Below are 16,000 nucleotides of genomic sequence, written 5' to 3' on the forward strand. Positions count from 1 at the left end.
AACTCGAAAAAAATTTGTAAGTCTCACATGAAAATCAACTATTGGAATGGAACATTTTGGATAGCCACCAAACCTCTACTATGATTCTATTAAAAGTATACAAGATAACACTTGACTCACAAGTATCTCATGGAGCTAATTTTTGAAGAATAAATTGAGCCACAGTGAAAAGAGTAACTATGAGAGTACATTAGTCCAAAATGAAACTTTAGCAAAATCACCACTAATATAATTTACATATATGACTACTTTCATGGTATCCAAATTGAGTTAGCTTTCTAACATATCTTAAATCACCCTAAATAAAAGTTAAACAAGAAATATATGGTTAATTTATTGAAGACATATCAGTGCCAATGAATATCCAGATATTTAATAAAAGTTTATCAATCTATCAAGCGTATTTAATAAATCTTTCTTTAAGATTTCTTTCAATTCTTTGTGATGCGAGGCTGCTCAAGAGCCCTCACAGTTCAAAAGGAGATACTGGTGAGACTTTGGGTGTGTCTGATCAGACCGTGGCTTGGTGGTGGCAGTCCAGCTCTCCATACGGTTCACCGATGCCTCGTTTCCATGGGAGACTGAATAATATCTCCGAGGTAGTCCGAAGAACTATATCCTATCCCAGTTTGGTAGCACACGTGGACATTAGAAGAACCTTCTTAATAGCAAAGACTGGTTCAATAAGGAGGAAGAGCACCGATTCCTTTCTCAGGATGAGGGGTTGCGAGACTAAGGACCAGTGATCAGCTACAATTTGGTGTTGCACCAAGAGGAGCTCGCATGGAGGTAGAGGTCCTGGGTGTTATGGTTGCGAGAGGCCAATGATCGGCATCGCCAGCATTAGATTTTTATGATAAGGATGGGTGTTTGGGAGTTCCGAGACCCTATTGCAATTTTGCCTCAGTTGCATCTCTACTTCAAAAGAATCTTCGGGTAGAGGAGGTCATGGAGTTGTAAAGCTGATTGAAATGTTATATGGTTCAAAATCCTGCAAAGTTGGAGAATTGCTTTTGTATGGATGAATTGAAGATAGCACGTCTCTTTCTTTTTTGGTGTATTAGGTGGCTCATATGCTCCACTACAAGGTTGGATCTCCACTTATACAATACCTTGGTCTCCCTTTTACTAACACAAATCCCAACCGAGAGAAATGGATCTCTGCCTGCAAGGTGGCGAGAAGCTCCTCTCCGTTGGAAAAATACCATCAAGAAATAATGATGCCACAAACTTCTTTTCCCTCCTTATGTAATTAAATAATATATCAATCAATAGGCAACAATACACTACAAGAAAATACATATTCAGCAACTAAGATTCTAGTCGCCGAATAACCATATTTAGTCGCCGAAATCTTTTCGCGACTAGCATACCCTTCGTCGCCGAACCCTAGTCACTGAAAGATTTTGGCGACCAATATTGTGTAGTGACCTAAGGTACACCAACAACGACCAATGTTTGGTTGCCGAAGAAAATTTTCAGCGACCAAATCTGTTGTCGCTAATTTCAACGTCGACCAAATAGTTGGTCGTGGAAGGTTTATTTTTCGCTGCCAAAAAAATGGTCACTGAATGTCTATCTTCCCCCACCAATAGTTTGGTCGCAGAATGTATTGGAATGCATTGGCAACAAACATTTTTTGGTGGCAAAAAGTATTAACATGTATTTAATTAACAATTCAAATTATAAGCTTAATATTTATTTTTGGGCTCGTTCCAAATCCTGTACAACCAACACAGTTTATCCAATATCCATATTGCACAATACATTTGCTCATCCAAATAGAAATATATACAATGTTCGAGAATCCATAATCATTCATTATAAATATCATCATCTATAAGTCTAAAGTCAAGCATACCTATTAACCATACATCACAATGTTTCATCCATACCATATGTTAAGGTGATAATCATCACCAAACACATCAAAATGTAAATTAAAAATTCCAAAATATCTGATCTTGCTATTCATCCAAACAACCATCATGTAGACAAAAATATTCTTATACCAAAAACTGGATTCTGCTTGTAGACAACTCCACCATGATCATCTGAACAAAAGCTATCCATGTACCAAAAACTAGATTTCACATGCTCAAAACTCCACCATGTATCTGAGAAAGCAAAAACGAAAACACAATCAATAACCACATGTGAAAAATAAGAAACTAAAATTCAAATATAAGTTCACAATGACATTTCGCTTAATTTGGTCAAAATCTCTAAATAACCTACGTAATATAAATGAGAATACATACCAACGAGTATTTGTACCACCAGTTGAATACATGACCCCATCATGATGGATAGATGACTTGTGTGTTTGAGTCTTTTCCTTTAAGATCTCTGTCACCAAACTTGTAAGATGTGCAATTTGCTTATGTTCTTCCTCTCGCTCTTTCCTTTCCTCCTTACGCTCTTTCCTCTCCTACTCCAATTGCCTCCGCAGCTCCTCACGCTCCATCTTCATCTCTTCCATCTCAGCTTTAAGTTTCTGCAACTCCCCAACATGGTCTTGTGACACACGACTAGGTGTGGAAGAAGATGAAGAGGGCTTCGACCCAACCCCAAATCCAAGAATGTATCTCTTCCTTTTTCCAAGTGCCTGCTTAGACATCTCCTCTAATGTTAATTGCACACCAGATTGGGAAGATTCTTCTCGCAAGCTCGATATCTTTGACTGTCAATGCAAAGGTAACAACAGAATTAAATGTATATAACCTTGCAAAAGTAGAAACTAATTTAAATGATTATTGAGATTTTAGATACCTACTCCAAAAAACAGTCCAAATTCAGTAGTTAAAGATTAGCAACAGCCACATACCAATAAAATGTAGATTACACCAAGTTGTGATTCAAAAGTCAATTGTGTGGGTGTAAAGGAATTATACCATTTGCAGATCACGACCACCAGAAGTGCTTTCCACAAGATGCGGACGGCCACGAACATCATATATGATAGGTCTCTCAAACCAAGGGGTAATTAAATGAGTCCCTTCAGGGTAAACCTGCATATAATCTCCATTTAGATATTGTATCCAAAATTATAAACACAAAGTCCACTACAACCATTCAGTGTCAACCAGGGGATAATAAAATTCACTTATTGATGGTGACTTTTCACTTCTAGGAGAGCAATAAAGAAAAATTTTGCAGCTCCACTAAAAAAACAGATACAGACTGAATGATTTTATGGTATATTTATGATGCGATGATATTCAACTGAATGCTCATATAGCACATTTTTTGTGCAAAGCTCATCATGCACAGAAAATTTATCCAATTCATCTCTTTCAAAAATGGTTTTTGATAATTTACAAACAAAGAGGCATATTTAAGAGTGGAAAAGATAAAGCAAGGGTTCACCATTGGAAACCTGAAGCTCTGCACCCATCACAACACGGCCACTGCTCAGTATCTCTCCCTCCTGCCACATCCCACAGTTTTCAATTATCAGGAAGCTGCAATCGACAATATAATGAATCCACCACAACTAAAAAATTCCAAAGAAGAAATCAAATACATCAGAAGAAGAAAAAAAATCAACTATTTCTGCCCAGTCCCCGAGGCAACTGCAGTGAGATTGCAATAAGAACCTCAATCCCCCCAAATTATCAAAATCTTGCCTTATAAACAAACAAATCAAGAACCGAACCAAGATTACCTCAGGTTCGGGAGACAAGGCGTTCTCATCGTGGGCGTAATCCACTATGACCAGCGACCCTCTCCTCATCCTCTGCACATCCACAGGATCGGAAAAAGAAGTCGGTGGCGCCACCGGCGGAGGTGGAGAAGGAGAAGTCAAGGGAAAGGGCGAAGACTGCTGAAACAGACGGAACGGCGGCGGCGTAGGGCTCCGGGCGACAGGGCTCTTTAGGGTTTTGTAATCTGCGCCTTCGTCGGGAAAGAGAGGAGATCGAGCACCTAGGGAGGGAGAACAGCTCTCAATGGCAGGATACGAGGGCGGGGAGATACCGTTGTTCTTCGATCCGCCGTCGGCGTCGGCACGGCCCCCGGCTCCAGCGTGGGCCTCGGGCTCCTGTTTGTCGTCGTCCTCCTCCTCATCGTTGTACATGGAGAGAAGAGCGATGCCTCCGGCCTCCGCCGCCATGATCGCTGCTTCGAGATCGCGGCGTTTCGACAGGACCTCGTGGTGGTAGACGGAGGGCGGGCGGCGGATGGGCGACAAGAAGAGAGCCGCTGCGAGTTCTGAAAAACGATATGGATGCGACCTGATCCAAAGAGTGCAAATCTTGGGCCGACCGGTTGAAATTCCTGGGGATCCTGGGCTCGGCCCACTTTCATCTTTTTGCCCGCCGTAGAGATTTCTATTGTCATGTTTTTGTTTTTCCCATTAGCAATCAGGACTTCACATGGCTTTTGGATTTCTTGGAAAAAAGAGTATATCTCCAAATCATTTAAATTTAAAATTAGAAAATGGATTTGTTAAAAGATATGGATTTCTTCGAATCAAGAGAGTATGTCCAAACCATTTAAATCTAAAATTAGAAAACGGATTTGTAGTATTCAAAATTAATAATAATTTGTATAGTTGGCAAAGAAAAAGATAGGAAATTGAACATACTCTTTGATATTTATTGACAAATATTATTCGTAAAATATTTTCATAGAATGTTTTATGAAAAACTAAAGGTAGTTTACTTCGTAAATTTGATGGACAAAAATCTAATCTCGATTTAGAATATTATATAAACTAGCTTTTGACTTTCTGGTATATCAAATATACATTATAGTTGCATGAATCATAGGTTTGGATCAACTAAAGAACCAAGCTAGATCGAAACTGATGTTTACAAGGAGATCAAAGTATTTAAATCATGCTACTTAGCTTGTATCTAGCTTGTATCTTGTTCAAACTGAAAAAAAACATGGCAAGTTCAATTTATGTTGGCAAAAAAAAGCTGAGAGTACCAATTTAAAACTAATAACTCTGCTAGCGGCTCATTGGATTTGGGACCAAAACCTTTGGCTTTGATATTCTGCATGGTTTTGAATCTTCTTCTCTTTTTTTTTGAAGTTAGAAATTAGCATCTTACAGGGGCTAGTACAACATCTTTCGGTTTTACGGAAACCTTCCACTACCAAAAGTTTGGTCACTAAAAAACTCAAACTTTCTGCCCAATTTTTTCATCGAAAAAAGGCGCCATTTGTAAAAGTTTTCCTGGACTAAATTTTTTTTAGTTGCTGGAGGTGAACCTTTAAGGACCAAAATTTAGTCGCCAAAAGTTTTACCTCTAGCCCACGCGAAATATTGGACTCGTGCCAACTTGGTATTGCTTTTTCGCGACCAAATATGCATTTAGTCGGTGTAGGACAATTATTCAGTAACTAACAAGAATGTGGGTCGCATATAGCCTTATTTTCAGCGACCAAACTTTAGTCGCCAAACGTTTTACCTCCACCCCGCCAACTTGGTTTTGATTTTCCGCGACCAAATATGCATTTAGTCGGCGTAGGACAGTTATTCAGTAACTAACAAGAATGTGGGTCGCAGATAGCCTTATTTTCAGCGACCAAACTTTAGTCGCCAAACGTTTTACCTCCACCCTGCCAACTTGGTTTTGATTTTTCGCGACCAAATATGCATTTAGTCGGTGTAGGACAATTATTCAGTAACTAACAAGAATGTTGCTCGCAGATAGCCTTATTTTCAGCGACCAAACTGTAGTCGTCGAACATTTTACCTCCACCCCGCCAACTTGGTTTTGATTTTCCGCGACCAAATATGCATTTAGTCGGTGTAGGACAATCATTCAGTAACCAACAAAGATGTTGGTCGCAAATAGCCTTATTTGCAGCGACCACTATTCATTTAGTCGCCAAAAATGGTCGCTGAAAGTGTATTTTCTTGTAGTGATAATCTTTACTATCTACTCAAGCAATTAACAAGCAAAATAATCAAGCAATATATGCAAAGAGGCAATACAATTTTTTTAACACAGAAAATCCTTCGATGTGAAGAAAAAAACTATGAGGCCTAGTCCAGCCAAAAACTTCCACTATTTAGAATAATGAGATTACAATAGATTCTCTCTAGTTCAACTAGAGGCTGCACAAACATCAACAAGATTTAATCTTGGCTTCCACAACAATAACATTCATCACCAATAAGGTGAATTTCAATAATAAACTGCAAAATAGAAGATGGATCTCACCAAGTGTTGATGCTTGAAATAATCAATAGAGAAAAATTTTCAAACTTATACTAGAGAAGAAAAAATATAATATAATTTATAAAATTTTTTAAAGATAATTTGAGAGAAAAAGATATAAGATGCTAACATTGTATAATAAATTAATTGTAATAACCCAGAATTTTGGGGCTCGCGGGCCGGCCCATAGTGGCTGGCCCAGTCGGATCCTCTATGCCTAGCCCAGCCTATGGACTTGTGGGCTGGCCCAAATAGATTGGGCTGAACTTGGCACGCGCATAACACACGTGGCAGGGGAGGGAGACTCCTGATCGGAGTCTTCCTCTTCCCCTGCTCCAATTTTCCCCAAGTCCACCGAAACAGGGCAATCAAATCCTACCTAGTTTGAGGCACTCTCCATCTATAAAAGATCCACTTCCCCTCTTCTTGGGCATGAACTTTGGGAGCTCTTCTATTAGAGTCTTTGATCGCTAGGTGTTCCGTGGGAGTATCTCGCAGTGCTCGCTATCGATCTGGTCGGAGGAGCTCCCTCTCCTTCTTCTCTTCAGCCTTTGGGCCATCGTCTCCTTGAATCCGGTCGGCACGCCGCCGAATTGATGTGAAGTTGGACTCCCCTATTTCGGCTTATTCTCTTTCGTTATGGTCGGACGTCGCTGGCCTTGGCAAGCTGCCAGCACTGCTGGGGTTGTCGACCATGGGTCACCACCGTCGAACATCCCCTCTAGTCGGGAAGAAGGAAGAGAGAGGGAAAGCCACCCGATTCTCTCCTCTTCCCTTGCCTCTTTTCCTTTCCTCTCTCTATATTCTCTCTCTTGTTTCTTACTTTCTCTCTACTGTACTTTCTCTCTTCGAACTTTCTCTCTCTACCAAACTTTTGCTCTCTATCTAGACTTTCTCTCTCTACTTTGATTGTTTCAATCTCTTGTTTCTCTTCTTCGCATGGTTCTAGGGACTAGCAGGAGGGTCCTAATGTTCTTATTGTAGACCCGGGTTGAACCCAAGTAGAGGATTCTAGACTAGTGTCGCTGCCACCAATCGTCGCGTTAGCCTTATCCCAACCATCGCTAAGTACCATTGAACTCTATCATCATGAATTTTTATCGTATTACCTGAACCATAGTCTGATTCTTGTTTCATAATTTTAACGGGTTAGATTGGCCAAAGCAAACCAACCTGGATCATTGGACGTAGCTACCTACTTGACCCTGTCCATGTTGCACCCGACTGTTGTCAGCCACCATTAGATCCATACTTAATAACTCCTGATATATTCTCTTGATTTGATATATATTTCTTGATCAGATGAATTAGATTACCATGTATTGACTAATTCGAACAATTGGACATTATCATCTAGCTGATCTCGTGTATCTTTCTATATGAATCTATTTTCACGATCAACCCTAATTTTATATGGGGATACAGTCATCCAGACAGGAAGAAGACCAATGAGATCTCATACTCTAGTTTCTCTCTCTTACTGTTTCCTTCTCTTGGTATTTTCTCTCTCTAGCTTGATCCAGAGAGATCGTTGGTTGTGTAGACTGCTGGATAGTCCTGGGTTGCTATGTGTTGGTGGACCCTTTAGTATATCAATAGAAAATTCTGGGTTGTCAAATACCCTAGATAACTTTTGATGTTGACTTGGTTCTATAGAGGAACAATTTTTTGGATAAAAGGATATTGAGTAGGGTTCTATCACCCCAGTTTGTAGGTCACATAGTGGATAGGTGATTGGTCTGTCTGAGTTGTCAGAAAAGAGGTAAGAATCTTTGTACACCGATCTGTATGATACAAATATTTTTGTACCTATATATATGATATGGTAATGATCCAAATAAGTAAGATGCAGGAATGGTTTTATGATGGTTTTGGTATTAAATCGTAATTTGAAGATGTTTGCTTATGATGGATTGTATGATGGGTGCATATATGAGCATAACTTCCATAATTGGACTAATTGACGTGGTGCTCTAGACTAACCACGTTATATTGATTGCCCTGTCACGGGCAGAAAATGTGACCGTGGTTAGTCTAAAGTTGAAAATAAAAAAGAATTGATGTGTGGATGTGAAATTGGTGGAATGGACAATGACTTTGGGCTTATCTTGTTACTATTGATTATCTCGTCACAGGCTCAAAATGTGTTATTATCAATTGCCCCATCACAAGCTGAAAATATGATAATATCAATTATCCCATCACAGGCTAAAAATATGATACTATCGATTGCCCCATCATAGGCTAGAAATGTGATACTATCGATTGCCCTATCACAGACTAGAAATATTATACTATCGATTGCTCCGTCACAGGTTGAAAATGTGATACTACTGATTGTTCCATCACGGGCTAAAAACGTGATTAGAATTTAGCCCAAATTTGAAAAGATAATTGATTCGAATCAAATTAAAAAGAAATTAAATGAAAAGCATTGAAAATACTATTGAAGATTTATGAGATGTCATATGATAAATCACTCTTATGTGGCTGAATTTTTATTGATATTTGATTACATACTATATACTGATTATTCGAGTATTATTGATAGTTGGTTTGTGATTTCATGATTTGTGCAACATTTTCTTGCAGTTTTTAAATTTATATTATTATTATGTTGGTATGGATGTGTGGAGATTCTTACTGAGTTGTAAAGCTCACAACCTTTTTTTTTTTTAGTCACAGGATGCATATTTTTGGATGGATTGGGCATGGAGTTCAAGTATCAGAGTTTTTAGTTAGTTTATTTTTCTTTGATGGCCCATGAACATTTGAAGATCTTGTAACCAAACTACTTTGATTAGTTGGATATCTTGGATTTATCTATTTGGATTAACTATTTTATTATGGAGTTATCAGATTGTGTTCAACTTAGGCCTTGCGTGATCCTTTAGGGCACTGCTCTAGGGCTTATGCGGCTGTGCCGTATGTCCGGACCCGAGTGATGGGTTCGGGGCATGACAAAGTGGTATCAGAGTTAAAGGTTATGATCTCTAGGGACATGATAGAAATGATATCAGAGCTTAGGTTTTGAGATCATTGGGGATTGTGACAAAATTGGAATCAGGATAGAGAGGTTTAATATCACTAGAGATTGTGATAGAAATATATCAGATCTTGAGGTTACCATCACTCGGGACATGACAAAAATAGGGCATAGAGGTTTAAGATCACTAGGGATTGTGTTAGAAATGTATCAGATCTTGAGGTTACGATCACTCAGGATATGACAAAAGTAGCAAAAAAAAATTTAGTGCTTAAGTGTAAGATCACTAGACATTGTGATAAAATATATGTACGATGAGTATAGAAGGACTCGATAATTTATCTCTAATCATGATAAGAGACGCTAGACTTAAGGTAAGTGTAGAGAGGTTAATTATGGCCTACCGTATGAGTTGGTTATACCGTACCATATTTATTGGTCCATATGTTGTTTAATTGTCTTGGAAGTTCAAACTTAATATGGGTTTAGATATTATCGCACTTTTGTTTTGCTATAATTATTAGAGTGAGATTTGTACATAGATTTTTCATAGTATTGGAGTGAGTTAAGAAAGATTTTTCATAGTATTATAAATGAATGTTCTTCGAGGTTAAATATGTATGTAGATTATATTTAGAAATTAAAGTTTTGGATACTAAAAATAGGTCTATTTTCTGTTGATTTATTCGATTTTATTTTGATGCCATAGAGTATGCATATTGATGGGGAAATTCTAGTTATTTGAATTCTTATGTTCGGATCAGGCTATTGAATTTTTTTCATAATTGTTGGAGACTATTGGATGTGTTAATTTAAACTCAAGTCTGGGCTTATGATTTGAGCGGGGATCTTCTATTATTATTGATGAAGCTACAAGTTAAATATCATATTGAGTAAGGATGCTTACATAAATTATCACATATAACATTGTTGATGGATGTTAAGAATCTTGGTGAAGAAAGATTTGGAGGTTAATAGAGTTAATTCTACTCATAATAATTTCGATTCAAAGACTTTTAACCTATTGAATTTGGAGTAAATTTTGTTGGAAGGAAGAACAACGTAGATTGTCTAATCAAATTGCTAAGAGAATCTAGGGTTAACCCCTTTTAAATTGAACCTAGATATTTCGGATTCTAAAATCGTTGTGGAGATCATGCAGTGACCTTAAATTGAGGGTCAGTTATGGTAAGTATACTTTACATAATTAAAGACGAGAAAATCTAGAGGTTATGCTCTAATTCTATTTGAAATTTGAAATTTAGATTTTCTTAGTCCTAATACAAAGTGATATTTTGGTCATAAGTTATTTAGCTGTTTTAGAGTATTTGCTGGGTTAGATCAGAGTGCGCAACAGAAGAGTGCGTGACAAATTTTTTTTAGGAGGGAGTATGTAATAACCCAAAATTTGGGGCTCGTGGGCCAGCCCAGAGCAGCCAGGCCCATCTCGATCCCACGTGCCTAGCCCAGCCTATAGGCTTGTGAGCAGGTCTGTATAGGTTGACCTAAACTCGGCATATGCTCAACACCCGTGGTAGGGGTGGGAGACTCCCGATCGGAGTCTTTCTCTTCCCCTACTCCAATTTTCCCCAAGTCCACCGAAAGAGGGCAATCAAATCCCACCTAGTTTAAGACTTCATCTATAAAAGATCCTCTTCCCCTCTTCGTCAGCATGAACTTTGGGTGCTCTTCCATTACATTCTATGATTGCTAGGTGTTCCGTGGGAGGAGCTCGGAGTGCTCGTCGTTGATCCGGCCGGAGGCAAGGCATGCTCCCTCTCCTTCTCTTCAGTCTTTGAGCACCATTCTCCTTAAATCCGGCCGGCAAGCCGCCAGATTGATGTGAAGCCGAACTCCCCTGTTTTGGTTTATTCTCTTCCATTTCGGTCGGCTATCGTCGGTGTCAGGATCAAGCGCTACCATTACACCAAAACCCGCAGGTGTTAGTGAAGGCGCAACTTTATTTCCTTAAACTAGCGCAGGGGCCCATAGCGCCACGAGTCGACTCCGACCAAGCCTCGCCCAACTCCGGACTCCGACAGGGCCTCGCCAGTGGGTTCAGGGACCCCCTAGTGGTCTCCAGCGCATCCACGTTGGCAGGCGGCGGGACTGACTCGGCCCTTCAGGCCTCCGCCAACGTTGACTCGGCCCCTCAGGCCTCCCCAACAATCCCCCCCCAACGTGATGCCTGGGTTTCGAACTCGAGACCTATGGCTCTGATACCGATTGTCAGGATCAAGCGCTACCATTACACCAAAATCCGCAGATGTTAGTGAAGGCGCAACTTTATTTCCTTAAACTAGCGCAGGGGCCCATAGCGCCACGAGTCGACTCCGACCAAGCCTCGCCCAACTCCGGACTCCGACAGGGCCTCGCCAGTGGGTTCAGGGACCCCCTAGTGGTATAACCCACCCTACTCCTCCAGCGCATCCACATTGGCAGGCAGCGGGATTGACTCGGCCCTCCAGGCCTCCGCCAACGTTGACTCGGCCCCTCAGGCCTCCGCCAACAATCGGGATTGGCACGCCATCAGCACTACCAAGGTCGTCGACCATGGAGTGTCGCCGACCATCGGCCATTGCCGCCAAACATCCCCTCAAGTCGGGAAGAAGGAAGAAAGAGAGAGAGGGAGAGCCACCCCGTTCTCTCCTCTTTCCTTGCCTCTTTCTCTCTCCTCTCGCTATATTCTCTTTCTTATTTTTTTAGTTTCTCTCTCTACTAGATTTTCTCTTTCTATAGAACTTTCTCTCTCTTTGAGACTTTCTCCCTTTATTAGACTTTCTCTCTCTTTGAGACTTTCTCTCTCTATCTAGACTTTCTCTCTCTATGAGACTTTCTCTATTTACTGGACATTCTCTCTCTATGAGACTTTCACTCTCTATGGGACTTTCTCTCTCCATCTAGACTTTCTCTCTCTGCCTAGATTGTTTCTCTCTCTTATTTTTTTTCTTCGCATGGTTCTACGGACCAGCAGTAGGGTCTCAATGTTCTTATTGTACACCCGGGTTGAACCCCGATAGAGGATTCTAGATGGGTATCGTTGCGGCCGCCCATCACGTTAGTCATACCCCGACCATCGCCGTGTACTATTAGACTCTATCATCAAGATTTCTTACTATATTATCTAAACCATAGTCTGATTCTTTTTTCATGATTTAATGGGTTAATTGGCCAGAGCGGACCGACCTGGATAATCGGACGCTGCTACCAGTTGACCTCCTGTTTGTCTTGCAGCCGACTGTTGTCAGCCACCATTGGACTCATAATTAGTAATGTCTGATCTATTCCCGTGATTTGATATAAATTTTTTGATCAGATGAATTGGATTATGTTGTATTAATCGATTCAAATAATTGACCATTATCATCTAACTGGCCTCATGTATCTTTCTAGATGAATCTATTTTTACCGTCAGCCCTGATTTTGCATGGGGCTACAGTTATCCGGACAAAAAGAAGCCCAATAAGATCTCATACTCTAGTTTATCGCTCTTTTGTTTTCTTCTCTTAGTATTTTCTCTCTCTAGCTTGATCTAGAGAGATCGTTGGTTATGTGGACTGCTGGATAGTCTTGGGTTGCGATGTGTTGGTGTACCCTTTAGTAGATATGTAAAGGGTTCTGGGACTTGGTTCTATAAGAGAACAATCTTTTTGACAAAAGGACATTAAGTAGGGTTCTGTGGATCCCAGTTCATAGATCACAGAGTGGGCAAGTGATTAGTCTATGTGGGTTGTCCGAACAAAGGTAAGAATCCATGTACATCGACCTACATGATATAGATATTTTTGTACCTATATGTATGATATGCCTAATGATCTAAATAAGTTAGAAGCAAGAATGGTTTTTTGATAGTTTTGGCATTAAATCGTATTTTGATCATGTTTGCTTATGATGGATTGTAAGATGGGTGTACATATGAGCATAACTTACAATTACATAATTGGACTAATGGATATGGTGCTCTAGACTAACCATATTATATTGATTGCCCTATCACGAGCTTAGAATGAGACCGTGGTTAGTCTAAAGTCAAAATAAAAAAAAAAAATTGATGTGTAGATGTAAAATTGATTAAAGAAACAAAAATTTTGAGCTTATCTCGTTACTATTGATTGCCCCGTCACAGGTTAGAAATGTGATATTATCGATTGCACCGTTACAAACTAGAAATGTAATATTATCAATTGCCCTGTCACATGCTGAAAATGTAATACTATTGATTACCTTGTCAAGGGATGGAAACATGACCAAAACTAAGCCCAAAGTCAGAAAGATAATTGATCTGGATCAAATTAAAAAGGAATGGAATGAAAAGCACTGAAAATACTATTGAAGATTTATGAGATGTCATATAATATATCACTCTTTATACCCTTGTAATTTGTATGTATACACTTGCAAAATATTTGCTTTGCTATTCTACCCTTTTTTATTTTTATTTTTGCATATGTACCCACGTCATTAAACACCGTTAAAAAATTAATAGTTTCAAATTAAAATGATTAAAATACTCTTAATGGATAGATATGCAAAAAAAAACAGACATTTATATAGCGATTGTGATAAAAGAAAAAAAATAATTTCAAAATTCAATTTTTTTAATTAAAATAAATATGATTTTTATAAACGGTGTTAGAAAAATGTTATATTCGGGGTATTTGTGCAAAAACAGCGTTTTATAGAAATAAATATAAATTTTAAGAAGGTATCCATACAAATTTAAATTTTTAGAAGAATATTCATGCAAAAAAAACTCATTCACAAAATTTTCTGTTTTTTTGATCCCCTCCTCTATCTAATTGAAAAATATTTACCAGTTTTGCAGAACATTGAATGCTCGAATTCTTTTTATTTCATCACATAAATGGACCGATAGGTCGTCATCATCACATAATAAGGACAGATAGGTGGCATGCAGACATCTCAGCAGCGACAAATACCACATGGAGTGGGCGCATGCAGATAGCAGCTGCAAGCAACGCACCTCTCCGCTTATTACAACGCTAAAAACAGAGGAAGGCAATGACATAAGAAATTAACCATGGGATTTGGCTGGTGTCCCCAAATACCACATGGAGTGGGCGCATGCAGATAGCTACTGCCAGCAATAACGCACCTCTCCGCTTATTACAACGCAAAAAACAGAGGAAGCCAATGACATAAGAAATTAACCATGGGAATTTGGCTGGTGTCCCCTAGTCGTGCACCGGTCGGATGAGGACGTGTTTGATGATAAGCCCCTTCTTCCAGTTCCCCGCCTTGGTCTCCGTCATGGAGAATTCTACCTGGCCACTTCCGGCTGCCAAGAAGTCACCAACAACGAGGTCCAGCCATTTTGTTCGAGGGCATGCCCTTGAGGGTCACTTCACGCGAGGTCGAGCTACTATCCGGCTTCAGCAGATGAAGGGTCACCGGAGACTCCCACCCTGAACATGGCTCCTTCAACATTGCAACGATGACGACCTCATACGCTGCGCCTGCTTTGAGCTTCGACATCTCGAAGCTCCCACGGATCTCGAGCCAGGATACTCCCAACAGTTTTGGCACCTCAATCTCACCGTAATCTTGGCTGGGTTAAAAAAAAAAAAAAAAAAAAAAAAAAAAAAAAAAAAAAAAAAAAAAAAAAAAACCGAAGATAAATATTTATTGAGAACCATTTCAGGAAATTTAGAGCCCGCAATAGTGTGCATATATATGTGTATGTATATATAGGTAGAACTTGGGACATGGCTGGCCAAAATTTTCCATTCACCTGTTGAACAAGAGGCAGTTCCACTTCCAGTATCTTGCATCTCGTGCCCAAGAGATCCACATGTCCTTCGGGTATATAGCCAACCCTTAACACCACACCCCGGGGTTCTAGGTGAACAAAATGAGGAAGCCAAAGAAAAATGCTTTAGTAGCTCAAAATTATAACTCAAAGTCACTCACTGCTCTCTTTGAATTGGTTTAAGAAGAAGATAAATCTTGATGAAAATTCATCACCATGCACGCCCTTTGCAGCGTGGACGGCATGCGGGGACGGTGTACGAGAACTAATTGGACTCACCACAGGCTTGACCAAGACTCTTTTGATGAGAAGCCCCTTCTTCCAGCATCCCGATGTCTCCTTCAGTGAGAAATCGACCTCCCCGGATCCTGTGGCCTCGAAGTTGCCAACGACAAGGTTCTGCCATTTGTTCCGCGGCATGCAGTCGAGTGTCACTTGACAGGAAGTTGAGGTACTTCCGCCTTGCGGACTTGAAGGGTCACTGGTGACGCCCATCCTTGGCATGGCTCTTTCTGCATCACTTCCATCACGACCTCATACCATGTCTTCGCTGTGAGCTGTGACATGTTGAAATTCCCACGGACATCGAGCCAGCATACGTTCAAGAGTTCTGGCACGTCGATCTGACAGTAATCTTGGCTGAGGATTAAAGAGAGAGAGCATGCATGGAAAGGGAGTTGGTTCAGTATTAAGATACATCAAACCATTTGTAGCTGGCACCATGACATTATGTCCAAATTAATATACAAGTAGAACTAGATATATGGCTGGGGAAATTTCGATCACCTCTCGAGTGGGATCTGGTCCCATGTCCAGTATCTCGCGTCTTTGGCCCAAGGGATGAACAGGTTCCTAGGGCATAACGCTAAACCCACGGTCTCGGACTTCTCAACACCACAGCCACAACCCAAGGACACGGAAGAACCATAAGCTAGGTATAAGTGTCTACTCAATTTAAGGAAAGAATTGCACAAAGAACATGAATGAATGAGAGTATGAAGGAATTGGACTCACCACAGGTGCCATCTTGTGTTTTTCTCAGTTTGGCTCCTTTACTCAGCTTCTCGG

At 40.0% G+C, this 16,000-nt stretch overlaps 1 protein-coding gene and 1 long non-coding RNA gene across 3 annotated transcripts; both read right to left on the reverse strand.

Moving 5' to 3' along the window:
• Positions 1–1,788: 1,788 nt before the first annotated feature.
• On the reverse strand, positions 1,789–4,224 carry LOC120110862. Of its 2 annotated transcripts, XM_039126755.1 has the most exons (5): positions 3,668–4,222; positions 3,370–3,430; positions 2,895–3,011; positions 2,262–2,683; positions 1,789–2,117 (listed from the first exon to the last, which is right to left on the reverse strand). In XM_039126755.1, the coding sequence occupies exons 1-3, from the start codon at positions 4,112–4,114 to the stop codon at positions 3,001–3,003; spliced, it is 519 nt and encodes a 172-aa protein (XP_038982683.1). In that variant the 5' UTR covers positions 4,115–4,222; the 3' UTR covers positions 1,789–2,117; positions 2,262–2,683; positions 2,895–3,000. The 2 variants fall into 2 exon arrangements, with proteins under 2 accessions (XP_038982683.1, XP_038982682.1); XM_039126754.1 differs by lacking the exons at positions 1,789–2,117; positions 2,262–2,683; positions 2,895–3,011 and having other exon boundaries at positions 3,024–3,430; positions 3,668–4,224.
• Positions 4,225–14,234: 10,010 nt separating this feature from the next.
• LOC103705406 lies at positions 14,235–16,000 on the reverse strand. Its single transcript, XR_005511982.1, has 5 exons — positions 15,947–16,000; positions 15,719–15,816; positions 15,212–15,571; positions 14,915–15,021; positions 14,235–14,731 (listed from the first exon to the last, which is right to left on the reverse strand). It is a non-coding gene; the product is annotated as an uncharacterized LOC103705406 (long non-coding RNA).

This window comes from Phoenix dactylifera, chromosome 5, assembly GCF_009389715.1.
Source record: "Phoenix dactylifera cultivar Barhee BC4 chromosome 5, palm_55x_up_171113_PBpolish2nd_filt_p, whole genome shotgun sequence".
Lineage (NCBI taxonomy): Eukaryota > Viridiplantae > Streptophyta > Magnoliopsida > Arecales > Arecaceae > Phoenix > Phoenix dactylifera.